The sequence below is a fragment of the Oncorhynchus kisutch genome, linkage group LG13 (assembly GCF_002021735.2).
Source record: "Oncorhynchus kisutch isolate 150728-3 linkage group LG13, Okis_V2, whole genome shotgun sequence".
Taxonomy (NCBI): domain Eukaryota; kingdom Metazoa; phylum Chordata; class Actinopteri; order Salmoniformes; family Salmonidae; genus Oncorhynchus; species Oncorhynchus kisutch.
In genome coordinates, this window is record NC_034186.2 from 52,446,517 (window position 1) to 52,462,658 (window position 16,142).

At 43.7% G+C, this 16,142-nt stretch overlaps 1 protein-coding gene across 1 annotated transcript in view; it reads left to right on the forward strand.

The window, feature by feature from the left end:
- The first annotated feature begins 1,395 nt into the window (after nucleotides 1–1,395).
- Nucleotides 1,396–16,142, forward strand: part of LOC109902199 (plectin) — a 75,880-nt gene continuing 61,133 nt past the window's right edge. The window contains exon 1 of the mRNA XM_031838082.1: nucleotides 1,396–4,453. Within this exon, the coding sequence (XP_031693942.1) occupies nucleotides 1,750–4,453 (2,704 nt within the window). The 5' untranslated portion in view covers nucleotides 1,396–1,749. The remainder of the gene's footprint in view (nucleotides 4,454–16,142) is intronic.

The following is a 16,142-nucleotide window of genomic DNA, read 5'->3' on the forward strand; positions in this document are numbered from 1 at the left end:
TCCCAAGTTTTTTTGTGTACCTGATAAATGTGTGAACAGAATAGAATTTAGACTAATGAAATGTTCTGCCTCGATCTCTCCTCCTCTAAGGGCACGGTTTCCAGTTTCTCTCTCTTACACACACGTGAATGCACTAGAGACTCTCTCTCTGACACATCGATAGGTGAGCGAGACAGATGCACTGGAGAGAGAGAGAGAGAGAAGTGATCTCGGGGGAAGGTCATCTGATATCATGTTACTGGGTGCTGTGAAAGGGTAGCTATAATGCACAGGCTCTTTATATAGTCGAGTCAGGCAATACGAGTTCACTGGCTATATCAGGGCAGGAACCCTCCGTATGAGCCGTTTGGACAGTGGGAATAAGTGGTTCTTACAGCCTGTTGCATCACTTTAATAGGTTACATTGGGAGGAGTTGGTGGGACTCTTTTATTTCCTCTCCACCTGGTGCTGACTGTGTAATCTACTAACAAAACACTGATGTGAATGGAGTTGAATTAAATCAATTGTTTTATTAGTTATATGAGTGGGATCTGGCTATACCTCTTTGGCTTGTAAACGAGATTGATTAGTGAACTCATTTCAGTCCATAGGGCTATTTGTGTTTTCAACCGTGACTTGTCTAACTATCAAGTTACAGGAGTCTAGTTTTAGTCGGTCACACCAAAGCTTATGTCCATGTTGCCGTAGCTGTGGCTATAGCCTATCTCTCTTTTATCTCCCACACTATCTATATATGTCATACTACATTCAAGAAGAAAGTATTTCTGCTTTCTTAGGTGTGGGGTCTGGAGAAATGCAGTTCTCAGTCAGATCCTCTGTGTGTAGGGCAAAAGTCAAGCAGTCAGTGATACTGGATCTGAAATGTGTAAACCAGGGAAGCTTGAGGGTGACAAGCTTCCCGTAAGTAAATGTCTAGTGTGTCTCTGCAGTGTAGGATGGCATGCCTAAAGGGTGTCTCCCTTTACTGTCGCTAGCTAATCTTTCCTGTTCCAACCCACTACATCAGTGAGTGACTGTGCGAGCACACGTATGTGGGTGGGCGTCTTCTTTTAGTAACAGCCCTGCATATGCCCAAGTACTACAGAGGTGTGTTAGTAGCTTCCATTCATTTGCCTTTTCTTTCACTCGCTTATCCTAATCTAATCTCGATTGCACTCATTTATTTACCCCCTCATCAGTCATTTTCGGCCTTCTGTCATTGTTTAAGTTTGTTTACTCAGAAGCTTGTTTTTTTTCCATGCCAACTTTTCCTCAACTGTAGAGAGAAGGTAGGAGGAGCCGTGGAGTAGTGTGCCTCTCTCTCTCGTTCTCTCCCTCTCACACACACACACACAAACACACACTCTCTCTCTCTCCTTCTGTCACTGCCGTTGCATGCATCAGACCGGAGTCTGTTCACTTCCAAGCAAGTCTGACTAAAGGGGGGAACAGTACTCTTTTGACTTAGTTTCTGGATTCTTCACGACATCTTCTCAGAAAAACGTTCTCTGTTTCCTCACGCGCTCAAAGGCAACAAGAAAAGAGTGAAGAAGAAGCAATAAGAGAAAATAAGAGGATTTATTCATACTTTTTGTGATTGGATTGAAAAGCACGTGCAGACGGTTTTAGCCACTGGACCCTTTCAGAGACTGAGAAGTGAGGTCATCCTGTAATACATTCTCCCTTGGCGGAGTGGCTCCAGCTTTGCTGTTAGTCATACTTTGAAGAGACAAACACACACACACACACGCGCAACACACAGAGCAACAATGGTGGCCGGAATGGTGATGCCCTTGGTGGACTTGAGGGCCATCTACGAGCTCCTGTTTCGCGATGGTGTCATGGTGGCCAAGAAAGACAAGCGGCCCCAGACCAAGCACCCAGAGATCCCCAGCGTGGGAAACCTGCAGGTGATCCGCGCCATGGCCTCCCTCAAGTCCAGGGGCTACTTGAGGGAGACTTTCGCCTGGAGGCACTTCTATTGGTACCTGACCAACGAGGGCATTGTTTACCTGCGCGACTACCTCCGTCTGCCTGCTGAGATCATTCCCTCTTCCCTGCAAAGGGTTCGCCATCCAACAGCAACCCGGGCCATTGCCCAAAGGGCAGCGCGTGGGGTCCAGTCAGTGGACGGCCCCACATCTTATGTCCCCAAACCTGGCAGGGAAGAGAGTCAGGAGGCGATGGCTGAGCGCCAGGTCTACCGACACAGGAGGCTGGACGCAGCCGAGGAGGAAGGCCCCTCTGACAGGACGCCAAGGTTCAGAGGTCGCCCGATGGCCACCGAGCCGGTCAGATCAAGAGCATCATGGGAATCTGAGTCCCAGGCCCAGCCTCCCCTGTGGAAGGGGCGGGGCTTCCGCACTGAGGCTTCAATGATGGAGGAAAGCCAGGGGAAGAGGGCCTCCACGGTTACCTTCTCTCAGACCACTGTGGCTAGTAGCAGTAAAGCAGGGGTGTCCTCCCAGGAGAAGATCATCACTAAGGTTCGTGCAGAAAGGTCCCAGGTGGTTCCGGTTCAGAAAAATTCTACTTCAACACATGAATCACAGGTCAGCATCAAGTCAGTCTCCTCCAAAACAGCCTTCCCATTAGCTGTTACTGCAGTAGCTAGTGCTGCAGGAGCTGGGGCTGCATTAGTGAAGGTCTCAGCTGAATCCTCTTTCAATAAAGCAGGTATAGAGAAGCCCAAGAAAGCTGCAGCAGTTGAAGAGGCCCCCAACGTCTCTGCTGAACCTGTACCCAGTAAGCCAGCCATCCCAGCACCCCTGCCCCCTACTAAAAAGATTGAGGAGAAAAAAACAGAAGTGAAGGTGACTCCAGAACCCAAGAAAGCATCAGAAATGACTGTCCCCCAAGAGACCCCCAAACTCTCAGCCAAACCCACCAAATCATTTAAAGTTGATATAACTGATCCCTTATCAGTGGTCAGTGGCAAAGACAGTGTTGTCACTGAAAAGGTTATTGAAAAGGTTATTGAAACTAAAAAAGGGATGATTGAAGATTGCTCCAAATCAAAGAAGAAAAAATCTCCCAGAGAAATAACGAAGGCTGCGATGGCTGAATCACCTGTCACAAAGGTGTCCCTAGAAAAAGGACTGAAGACCCCCGAGGAAGAGACACAGGAGCCCCCCAAACCCCCACCAGCTTTTGCATCATCAATAAAGCCCAAGGGACCAGAATCCACTAAAGAAATGAAGGCTGAGGTTCGAAGAGAAACTAAGGCTGAGGTTCAAAAATCAAATGAGGCTGATCATCAGATCCCCAAACCAGCAGTGGAACAGAGCAACACTAAGTCTATAGTATCACAAGCTGCATCCCATCCCGTTGCAGCCCCTCAAGTGCAGGAGAAGGCTGAGACGACCAATAAAGTGGCCTCAGGCTCATCTGGAAAATTCACCCACGGGTCAGAGATGAGTGTCACTAAAGTGGAAATGGTAAAAGTGCAGAAGACCATAAAGATGGAGTTGAAACAGGAAGCCCTCAATCCTGTGAAGATGACCTTCACACTGCCACCGCAACCACCACAACCTGCCATAGTGCCGGAGGCTAAAGCCCCTATAGAAACAGCTGTGGTTGATTCGTCAAAGGCAAAAAAAGCTAAAAACAAAAAGCAGGTTTCTTCCCCAGACCGTGAGACCACAAAATCATTATCTCCACCTGCAGCTAAAACATCATCACCAACAGAGAAGGTGTTGATGACCATGGCCGCCGTTAAGGTTGACTTCCCAAACACCCCTGGGGCAAAAGTAATGGACTGCTCTCCAAAGATGCCTCAGGAAGGAATGTGGTCTGAGGAAACCAGCATGGCAGCAGCTGTGCAGGCTGGGGCCCCTGCTTTAGACAAAGGAGAGGCGGAGCCTGCCCAGCTCTCTGCTGAAAAAAAACGGGAGGACTCGAAACCAAAAACCTCCTCTGCAAGGGAAGCACCCGGAGAGACAGCGTCAGCCGGAGCCGAGGCACGGGCCAGCCTACACACTGAGCAGGGGGAGCTTCCCAGAGTTGTTGCAAAACACGCTCTAACAGCAGCACAGAGCACAGAGGAGGAGAAGAAAAGTCTATCTGTTCCTCCCAAGGCCTCGGAGCAGGAGAAGGACAAGGAACCACCACAGACCCCTGCTACCACTGCAGCCACCACCCCTCTGCCAGCACATCCTCACCTGGAGGACACCTGTGACCAGCCTGTAGACGAGGCCAACATGAGAAAGAAGATAGTAGTGGTGGAGGAGGTGATTGAGGTGCAGCACATCAATAGCACGCAGGCAGTGGATGGAGGAGAGGTTCCTCCTGCTGTTGTACCTGAGATAACAGGGCAAGAACTGGACTTTGATGTCCTGCACGCACTGGCTGTTGAACGGGCTCTCCTGGCCGGAGGAGCGGTGGTCGAGTCCACCCAGAGCACCATCTCCGACGATGACTGGGACCACTCTCTGGACGTACCCGAGGAGAAGACCTTCCCCAACTTCATAGAAGGTTTGAGAGAATGTCTTGTTTCCCCCTAGTTACTTCCTGTCCTGTGTGTTTGATGTGTGATGTCACTGCAGTTGCCAAGGTTTCCTCCCTTGCATGTACTGTGGGAAGTCTTAGGTGGGCGTTGTGGTGATGGCACTACCATGTCTTTTACCATGTGCTATTATGTTCTATTTGCATATAGTATAAACAGTGTTTTAGGTTATTATACTTCTCTTCACAGTGTATCATTTGAAGATGAACTTATAGTATTACGTTGGTCAGCAAAAATCTGTATTTTAGTCCCAAACGTTAGTTTCAGTGCTTGATCTATTCTATTATAGAGTCGGTTGCTCATTAGGGATAGTTTCAGTGAGATGATGAATGAGTACAAACCAATTACAATGAATCTGTGATTTAGGTATCTGTGAGAGAGCATGCTACTATAGTTTCACTGACAGGGGAGAGAACTCACACTACAAAGTGACAAATGTAATAGATTTCCATGCACAACAGCATATTGTAGCATACGAAGCATGTTGAAGCCCGTATTTTATTGTACAGACCTCAGTGCCACATGACTTTGATTTTAGACTTGAGCAATGCACACTCGCTGTCTCCCTGCCAGAAATGATTCAGACCTGCAATAATTCCTGTGGTGTGGCTATGTGCTACGCCTAGCTAACTCCCCTCCTGTCTTTTCTCCGTGGAGATGACCTGCGTGATAAAGGGAAGAAGAGAATGAATGAGAGAAGGGGGTGTGGTGCTTTTGGACACGTTCTCTCTCTCTCTCTCTCTGTGTTTTTTTAGTCAGGAAGGCTGTGTTCTTGGCACTGTGATTATACATTTTTTAACACTGGTCTCCAGTTCCTGGTTTCCCCTCTCGGGTCAGATAATAATATGAGTTTGTATGTGTTATCTAACAACAGGCTTTGTTAGGTGGGCTTTCTGAACAATATGTTATCACGCCTGCTGACAGCTCCCCCCACCCCCCCCCCCCCCCCCACCCCAGATTGGCTCATGAAAAGTGCTGGAATGTGCATAAAAATGCTGGCGATGCTATCCCATGTTGTTGGCGTTGACTAAACTGAACGTATACGTCTTTGTTTCTCTGCCGTTGTTTGCTGTTATTAAAGCAAGATGCATGTTGGTTGACACTGGTTTTTGAGATGTGTTATGTGGGTGTTAATGAGTGTATACTGTAGCATATAACCCTTGCACAGAGTGGCAGGAGACTGCAGCACACATGGGCGTTGTCTGTACTGTTGTGTGAGAGAGAGAACAGACAGGAAATTGGAATAGTTTGCTCATACCATAGCTGTACTATTCTGGGTGTGTTTTCTCTGTTCCACACGTGACACTGCTTCTGCAGGTCTGGAGTAAATTAGCAGCATTGCTCATATGACAGGCAGTGGTCAAGCTGTGTTAGTCATCAGGAGAATGACTCCACTTTCGGAAATTTTAAATTTGAGGTTAGTGTGTGTTTACATATCACCCGGTCAACAGCATTTAGAGCGTTTGAGATCTGGATCAAATAACACGTCTGGAAGCAAAATCTTCTTCAAAATATCCAGGGGCATATTGTTATACTGTATGTTAGGGCATTTAGTGCAAAATGTAAAGAAAATAAGGTTCCTTGCTCTTTATGTGAATATCAAGGGATAAAAAAGGCTGTGTAACTGATCAGGCAATGAAAGCCCATCATGCTTCAGAGTGCCATCCTAGCCACTGATAATACCAAATGTTTGCTAACTCACTGCTGCCACCTACAGTGGATGATCCATAATAGCCATGTGTATACGTGAATTACCCCAGAAATACCAATGTGAAAGTGTAGTGCTGCCTTTCTCTGGGCTATTTTTATTCATTTTGGAATGCATGTCATGTGACCAATCATGGAGTTTGTCAACCATACCGTAAGATACATTAGGCACAGTATCTATTTGAAGGAATATATCAAATGGAGATGTTTAGCAGACACCACAGTGGTATGTGGGTGTCTCTTCATGTCTGATGATCCTAGAGCGTATTAATATCGAAAGTGTTGATGGTATGAAATCGCATTATATAGCTGTAAGATTCAATAATACCCTCAGATTGTTCTGCACCACGTCCACTTTTATACTGCTACCGTAGCACTGTCTGAGACTCTCAGAACTCAATCAGCCCTTTCTCAGACTTCTGTCAACATGGCTTCGGTAGAAATCAAAACAGGGAACTTTAGATTGGGCATCGACAGGTTCGTAGCGTGTCGCTTTAAAGCTCTTTACACATCAGGCCAAGCCAACAGTGCCTCTTGATCTGGGAAATCCCAGGAAAACACTTACGCTGTGTCCGTGACATGTGCAATCATGTGTGATGAATGAATACGACTGCATGTTCAAACAAAAGCTACATTGTTTATGATTAGTGGGGCACAGGCCATTAACCTAACTCATATTTCAGACATGTCGTGTTGTTTTCCTAGGCTTCTCCCTCCTCGGTGCACGACATTCCCACATATTTGTGAAATGTATGAAACTATGAGCAACTGAGGATTCTCCTCTGTCCCTTTTCGTACTAACGGCTCACGATTGGGGTGTGGTGTATGGGAGTGTGTGAGCCTGACCTTTCGCTAGTGAAAAAAACATGGGGGCTATCAGTAGCCTGTGTTGTGACATCGCAGCGATGAGCATGTTGAGTACAGTTTAAGGCTGTAAATCTGGGCATTGCTGTTGTGCTCAAAACAAAGTTGGCTGGCTCAGCTGCTCCTCTGTCTTTCCGCTGACACCACCTGGGATGTCTCCTGGGTTGGGATGGCACCTGTGTGTTTACAGGCTGCCCGATGAGGAAAACACGCGTTGCTCCATATTTCCAAAATAACGAGATGAAATGAGAGATTGTACTTCGTCTGCTTGCACAGAATTGTGAATTGCGTCACATGCTTGATGTAACACGGGTCTGATCCAATTGTAGGAATGTTTATCAAACATTTAAACAATGTAGATACTAGTATAATATTTCGCTGAAGTGTATAAATGTTGTGTAACATATACAGTGGGGAGAACAAGTATTTGATTCACTGCCGATACTTACAAAGCATGTAGAGGTCTGTCATTTTTATCATATGTACACTTAAACTGTGAGAGATGGAATCTAAAACAAAATCCAGAAAATCACATTGTATGATTTTTAAGTAATTAATTAGCATTTTATTGCATGAAATCCAGAAAATCACTTTTCTGATGTATTTGATACATCAGAAAAGCAGAACTTAATATTTGGTACAGCATCCTTTGTTTGCAATTACAGAGATCATACGTTTCCTGTAGTTCTTGACCAGGTTTGCACACACTGCAGCAGGGATTTTGGCCCACTCCTCCATACAGACCTTCTCCAGATCCTTCATGTTTCGTGGCAAGGCCACTCCAGGACCTTGAGATGCTTCTTACGGAGCCACTCCTTAGTTGCCCTGGCTATGTGTTTCGGGTCGTTGTCATGCTGGAAGACCCAACCACGACCCATCTTCACTGCTCTTACTGAGGGAAGGAGGTTGTTGGCCAAGATCTCGCGATACATGGCCCCATCCATCCTTCCCTCAATACTGTGCAGTCGTCCTGTCCCCTTTGCAGAAAAGCATCCCTAAAGAATGATGTTTCCACCTCCATGCTTCACGGTTGGGATGGTGTTCTTGGGGTTATACTCATCCTTCTTCTTCCTCCAAACACGGCGAGTGGAGTTTAGACCAAAAATCTCTATTTTTGTCTCATCAGACCACATGACCTTTTCCCATTCCTCCTCTGAATCATCCAGATGGTCATTGGCAAACTTCAGATGGGCCTGGACATGCGTTGGCTTGAGCAGTGGGACCTTGCGTGCGCTACAGGATTTTAATCCATGACGGCGTTGTGTGTTACTAATGGTTTTCTTTGAGACTGTGGTCCCAGCTCTCTTCAGGTCATTGACCAGGTCCTGCCGTGTAGTTCTGGGCTGATCCCTCACCTTCCTCATGATCATTGATGTCCCACGAGGTGAGATCTTGCATGGAGCCCCAGACCGAGGGTGATTGACCGTCATCTTGAACTTCTTCCATTTTCTAATAACTGCACCAACAGTTGTTGCCTTCTCACCAAGCTGCTTGCCTATTGTCCTGTAGCCCATCCCAGCCTTGTGCAGGTCTACAATTTTATCCCTGATGTCCTTACACAGCTCTCTGGTCTTGGCCATTGCGGAGAGGTTGGAGTCTGTTTGATTGAGTGTGTGGACAGGTGTCTTTTATACAGGTAACGAGTTCAAACAGGTGCAGTTAATACAGGTAATGAGTGGAGAACAGGTCTTAAAGAAAAACTAACAGGTCTGTGAGAGCTGGAATTCTTACTGGTTAGTAGGTGATCACTTATGTCATGCAATAAAATGCAAATTAATTACTTAAAAATCATACAATGTGATTTTCTGGATTTTTGTTTTAGATTCCGTCTCTCACAGTTGAAGTGTACCTATGATAAAAATTACAGACCTCTACATGCTTTGTAAGTAGGAAAACCTGCAAAATCGGCAGTGAATCAAATACTTGTTCTCCCCACTGTACAAAGTCCTCTCACAGGAGCCTGCAGGTTATTGTCTCCCAGCGTAGGCAGGCTGAGAGGTTGCCAGTTGGAGCAGAGCTGGCTCACATGGAGGAAAAAGGCGGCTGGAAAAAAACAGCCTTAATTATAGTTGTAATACAATGTACTGAGTGCAGCCTGGCTGGCTCACGTCAGAGTGGCTGGGAGATCTACTGCCTCCATATAACAGTTAACTCACTGTAGTCTAAACTATGGAACAAACACACAAATCAATAGCATATGTTCCTATAATGAGTACTAGTCCAAGATGAGCTGATGTTAGGTATTTCCCATGGTACATATTGGATTTTGGTCCTTGGTCATCAACACAGCTACAGTGCCTTCAGAAAGTATTCACACCCCTGGACTTTTCCCACATTTTGTTGTGTTACAGCCTGCATTTAAAATAAGATTGTGTGTCACTGGCCTACACATAATATCAAAGTAGAATTATGTTTTTAGACATTTTTACAAATTAATCAAAAATGAAATGCTGGAATGTCTTGAGTTAATGAGTATTCAGTCCCTTTGTTATGGAATGCCTAAATACGTTTATGAGTAAAAATGTGCTTAACAAGTCTGTATTTTTGAAGGACGAGCTTGTCTTCGTACCCCACACATATACTTATCTCTAAGGTCAAAACACAGATTAATCCACAAAGACCAGAGAGGTTTTCTAATGTTTCGCAAAGAAGGGCACCTATTGGTAGATGGGTAAAAAAAAAAGCAGACATTGAGCATCCCTTTGAGCAGGGTGAAGTTATAACACTTTGGATGGTGTATCAATACACCCATGATGAGACCAAGGCGCAGCGTGATAAGAATACATTCTTCTTTAATTAACGAAGAACACTTACGCAAACTAACAAAACGAACATGCCACTATGCTAAACCGAGTGCTGACATGCAACTACACATAGACAATAACCCACAAAACCAAAATGGAAAATGGCAACCTAAATAGGATCCCCAATCAGAGACAACGATAAACAGCTGCCTCTGATTGGGAACCAATTCAGGCCACCATAGACCAACATTACCTAGACAAACCAAAACCCCAGAGATGTACAAAAAAAACCTAGACAAGACGTAAACACACATACCACCATCGTCACACCCTGACCTAACCAAAATAATAAAGAAAACAAAGATAACTAAGGTCAGGGCGTGACACCCAGTCACCACAAAGATACAGGTGTCCTTCTTATCTCAGTTGTCGGAGAGGAAGGAAACCGCTCAGGGATTTTACCATGATGACAATGATGACTTTAAAACAGTTAGAGTTTAATGGCTGTGATAGGAGAACTGAGAATGGATCAACAACATTGCAATTAATCCACAATACTCACCTAAATTACAGAAGGAAGCTTTTACAATATTAAAATATTCCAAAACATGCATATTGTTTGTAATAAGGCACTAAAGTATGCATATTGTTTGTAATAAGGCACTAAAGTATGCATATTGTTTGTAATAAGGCACTAAAGTATGCATATTGTTTGTAATAAGGCACTAAAGTATGCATATTGTTTGTAATAAGGCACTAAAGTATGCATATTGTTTGTAATAAGGCACTAAAGTATGCATATTGTTTGTAATAAGGCACTAAAGTATGCATATTGTTTGTAATAAGGCACTAAAGTATGCATATTGTTTGTAATAAGGCACTAAAGTATGCATATTGTTTGTAATAAGGCACTAAAGTATGCATATTGTTTGTAATAAGGCACTAAAGTATGCATATTGTTTGTAATAAGGCACTAAAGTATGCATATTGTTTGTAATAAGGCACTAAAGTATGCATATTGTTTGTAATAAGGCACTAAAGTATGCATATTGTTTGTAATAAGGCACTAAAGTATGCATATTGTTTGTAATAAGGCACTAAAGTATGCATATTGTTTGTAATAAGGCACTAAAGTATGCATATTGTTTGTAATAAGGCACTAAAGTAAAACTGCAAAAGAAAATTGCAAACAAATGAACTTTTTGTCCCGAATACAAAGCCTTATGTTTGGGGCAAATCCAACACAACACATGACTGAATACCACTCTTCATATTTTCACGCATGGGTGGTGACTGCATCATGTTATGGTTATGTTTGTCATCAGCAAGCGATACAGAGTTTTTAGGATAAAAATAAATGGAATAGAGCTAAACTTGGTTCAGTCTGCTTTCCAACAGACACTGGGAGACAAATTCACCTTTCAGCAGGACAATAACCTAAAACACATGGCCAAATATACGCTGGAGTTGCTTACCAAGACAACATTGAATGTTCCTCAGTGGCGTAGTTACAGTTTTGACTTAAATCGTCTTGAAAATCTATGGCAAGAGTTGAAAATGGCTGTCTAGCAATGATCAACAACCAACTTGACAGAGCTTGAAGAATTGCTTTGATAATAATGGGAAAATATTAAACAATCCAGGTGTGCAAAGCTCTTAGATACTTACCCAGGAAGACTGGTTGACTCAGGGGTGTGAATACTTATGTAAATGAGATATTTCTGTATTTCATTTTCAATATATTTTCAAAAATATACAAAAACATCTTTTCACTTTGTCATTATGTGGAATTGTGTGTAGATGGTTGAGAAATCAATTTTGAATTCAGGCTGTAACATAACAAAATGTTGAATACTGTAAGTGAAGGGGTATCAATACTTTCTGAAGGCACTGTGTGTGGCTCAGGTATGACTATCCTCCCCTGGGTGATGAGAGGAGGGAAAGGAATGGATTCTAAAAAGTAAATGTTGATTTTGTGATGTGTACAAACACATGTGCATGTGCATGCTCACACAGACACACACACACACACACACACAAACCTACTCCCACAACACCCACCCACATACAAAATACTATAGGGTTTTTCTATTCCTTTCAAAGGTCTCAGAAACATTTCACCTTTGACACAAACCTACCAAACTGTAACAGTTTGTTTTTCTAAGTCAAGATGGGACTTTAACTAGAGCAGAGAGAGGGACTCTATGGTTTAGACAGAATATCTGCACTTTCTTCATTAGACATGTCTATACATGGGGCCCTTTTATGGTTTGGTCGAAACATTTTGTGCCTTTCTTGGACACTGTTCCTGTATTTGTTACATCCAGTCTTTCTGTCGAAAAAACATCCTTTATAAAAAATGTCATTACAAAAGGTTTAAGAGAGATTGCAAAGGTAGCTGCATTTCTCAGGTCTTCAATGTTCAAAGCCTTTTTAGGCACTAACTCCTCATCACTCCAGAAATGTGAGTGATGTGTGTATAGATACCACAAGGGTGAACTATAGGGGAAAGGGGGGATACCTAGTCAGTTGTACTGAATGCATTCAACTGAAATGTGTCTTCCACGTTTAACCCAACCCCTCTGAATCAGACTACTCTATGAGCCCCCAAGGGGTGTCGTAATATAGCTCTATTTCAGAAATGACTGCACCTCTTTATGGGTTAATTTGGTGGAAATATTCCATGTCAATATCACTAGGAACTGTGTTTGGGCCATAGATAATCCTATAAGAACATCAGTTCCTAGCAGACAAAATATAGAAATCTTCAATATCTGTAACTGTAAGCCTAGTTAACATTGAACACACAATGGTGATTTTAGAAAGGCCTATTTCATACTCAAACATAGTTTGACAAAGTTGTGAATGGAACATACATTGTCAATACTGCAATTCACAATGCCACATGCACACTTGGATACATAGCCACCAAATAAAATTTAAAAAAATGCTATATTTAGCCAATGTTATACATTGCAAGGGTCCCCAAAGCATCAGGGGGTCATTAGTTAGAGAGGCTTGCCAATCTATCTCTCACTAAACAGGAGTGTGTTCACTGGCATTTCGACAGTTAAGTTTGACATTCCTAACCCAGTGCCAAAGAGGACCACCAAGCCAGCCTGAGCCGGAATAGTTTCCAGTTCTGGATATGAGAAATGGTCTTTTTGTTGGGGTGTTTTGTGTCATTTTGTTTTGTGTTTTTCTGTTTTCACATTTCCGTCAGGTTTATGTTAGAGTACATTGTAATTGACACAGTGCTTCATTGTGAACCATTTGTCCTGCTTCACCTGTTGATGTTTCACTTGTGTCATCATGTCACATAGATGATAGGCTTTTGGCAGAAAGCTCAACTGATCGTAGTGGTATTAGATGCTATTTGCTGACAGTATTAGCTGATGGATATACTTCAGGTATGTAGACACAGTATGTGCTCAGGCAAACTGGATACATCATCAGATTCCTCTTAAATGGGTCAGGTCTCTTTCCCGGTGGCTGAAACCTGTGACATAATCTCACTGAATACAGATCTCCTCCTCTGAGAAGAAAAGTAGCCTGGCTTAGTGGGCTACTGCAGCAAAAAAAAAAATGCCCGCCAGAGTGGTTCCATCAGCTTCTAAACTGTGATGGTGTGATCATCTGTCTCTGTCTGGTATTTATAGCCCCACCGTAAGCTTCAATACCGGCCTTTGCTCCCCCTCTCCTCCTTCCCCCTCGCCCCCCCCAGCCCTGTCGTGTTCCCTTGCCCTCCTTCTAATTGTGAGGCCACTAGAGAGCAGGCTGACAAGTCCTAGCAGCAGGCACGGGGCTGTCAAAATTAAGAAGGTGGAGAAACGGGGCAGCGGAGAGCAAACAAACAGGAGTCCTCCTCTTTCCCCTCCATTTCCCCTGATTCGGCTCTCTCTGTTCCTCCTACTTCCTCTTCCTCTCTCTTTTCCTGACAGCATAGATGAAGATCATACCTGGTAGGTCAACCGACTAGGGTGACTGTTGTTGTGGTCAGTGTCTGTCTGTTGGCTGTCCGTCTGTGTGTTTTTGGCAAACTCGGTGTGTGAAATGTTGTTGTGTTGCTGAAGGGGAGGGGGGGGGGGGACGCACATCCGTACAACACACAGACGCACATTCCCCACTCACACACACACACACACACGCACACATAAACACCACGGCCGCTTAACCGCAACCTTCAGCTACCGAAGTAGGGATTCTATTCCATATTTAAACCTGTTGGCACTATGGCAGAATTGAATTGCGAATCATGTCTGCTGATATATATATATATATATATACAAGAGGGTTGTGACTGGCTAAAAGGATGGTGTTGCTCCCTTTGAAACTCCTCTGTGTGTGTTTGATGGCTGTCTGTGTCTGTCCGGGCTATTTGTGAATACTCAATAGATTAAAAAAAATTAAAAAGAAAGACAAATAAAGCCTACACCTGTTTTCCTGTCTTGCTCAAGCCACAAGTGTCGCCAGGCCATTTGGGATTGTTGTTGTGTGTAAGCAAGTTAACCGGTATTCGATCTGTTTCCTTCATAGAGATTTAGAAGGCAGGAGTATTTGGTGCCTCTTTAAATTGTCTGTGCTTAGTTCACTCTTATTCTCGAAGGAAATTAGATAGAGGTGACACTGTACATAGGGCATGTGTGAAAGTGTAATCGATGGGCTAGTATGGTAAACATGCCGCTCCCCTCTCTATCTCTGAGACAGAGAGTGAATAATGCATGTGAATGCCACAACGTTTGCGTAAAGACCTTTACCCTCGGATGATGGGCCTTACTATGATTATCATTCTTACTTCGGGCTGGGCTTTTTTCTTTTGAAATCACTCAGTGACAGGACCATTGAGATAACACTTCCAGACCAATCAGTCCTGCTTTAATTGACCTAACGAAGACATTTGCATCGCCTACTTCCTTGTGAAATACTGTAGAACTAGATCCTTGTTCAGTTGAACTCTACTGTATGTGTAGAGGTTGAAAAAGAGGGGGGGGGGGGGGGTCGTTCATTGGGGAACATGATAGTGATTAGGCTGCAATGAGAGAGAGAATGAGGAAGAAAAAGACCATTGATACTCTAGGATGGAATGAGTCAGAGAGGGGGTTCAATTCAATGTGGTAAGAACACAGTACTTCCAATGTAAACTTCCACCTACTGTCAATGTTGACTTAAATTATAACCATATTATCAGATTGTTTTAGTGCTACTATTTCAAGAGGAAGAGGATTTTGACATAATTTTACAGTGGTACAGTAGTTTTTTTTTAAACTGTTCCTTCATTTGAAGTCTAACTTGCCTTTGTGACTCCGTGTGTGTCTCTGTATGTCTAATGAACAGAGTCTAGTAAAGTACACAGTGTGACTAGATACACTTTAGTTTAGACAGCCCTTTGCAGTGAAAGCAGATACTGTAAACACGGAGTGGGCCGGTCATTAAAGAACAGACACATACATTATAGAAATATACATTTAGAATGTAGAGCGAGGAAGAAAAGAGAAAGGAAGAGAAAGACTGAGTTGTAAAACACAGAGGACTAGATGAGGGACAGAAGAAGTGTTGAAAGAAGAGAGGGCGTGGCAGCATGTGAGAAAGCTAGGGGTTCACTGTTTTGGCCGGGAAAGGTTGAAACTGCCCGTCTTTATTTTTTAAACCACCCTCCCAACTTCTCTTCTCCTCTGGCACACCCACACGCCCCCACTCCTCTCACTCCATGCCCTCCCACCTGTCTGTCAGTGCTGCCAAAGTTTTATCTCTGTCCTAATGCCAGCTGTGGCCTGGTGGGTTTTGGGCACATAGTGACCCTGATCGCAGTCTGGCGCTTGTCGAGACTGAGGAGGCAAAGTAAGAGAACTTCAGGAGAGGGGAAAGGGCTTTTCAATGTTAATCTCCCACCAAGAAGACACACTAACCTTACATTAAAGAGAGTCAAGGTCATAGATAGAGTAGCCAGCTGTACCATTCAGTAAGAGGGTGTCTCCTTTTTCCTCTAGTTCTCTCTCACCAGCCCTCTCTCTTCCTATAGTCTCTGTCTCGCTCTCATTCTTGCTTTACTCTTTTCAGCCCTCTTGTGTTGGAGGTTAACCCTCTAAATGCTGGCTACTATCCTAGTCATATTAGCAGTCATGGTATGTGGTATGAGAAGCATGAGGGAGTGTGGCTGATCTGTTCACATCACGCTAGTTGTTATTCTTTGGATCTGAATCAGTGTCCAAGGTTTGAAAGGAAGTCATTACTTATATCACAAATATATGAATTGCAAATCTGTCAAGCCTCTCTGAATAAATAGTAGCTACAGTATTTACAACACTTATTGTTTATTTGTTTAGATCCCCACCAACCATTTTGC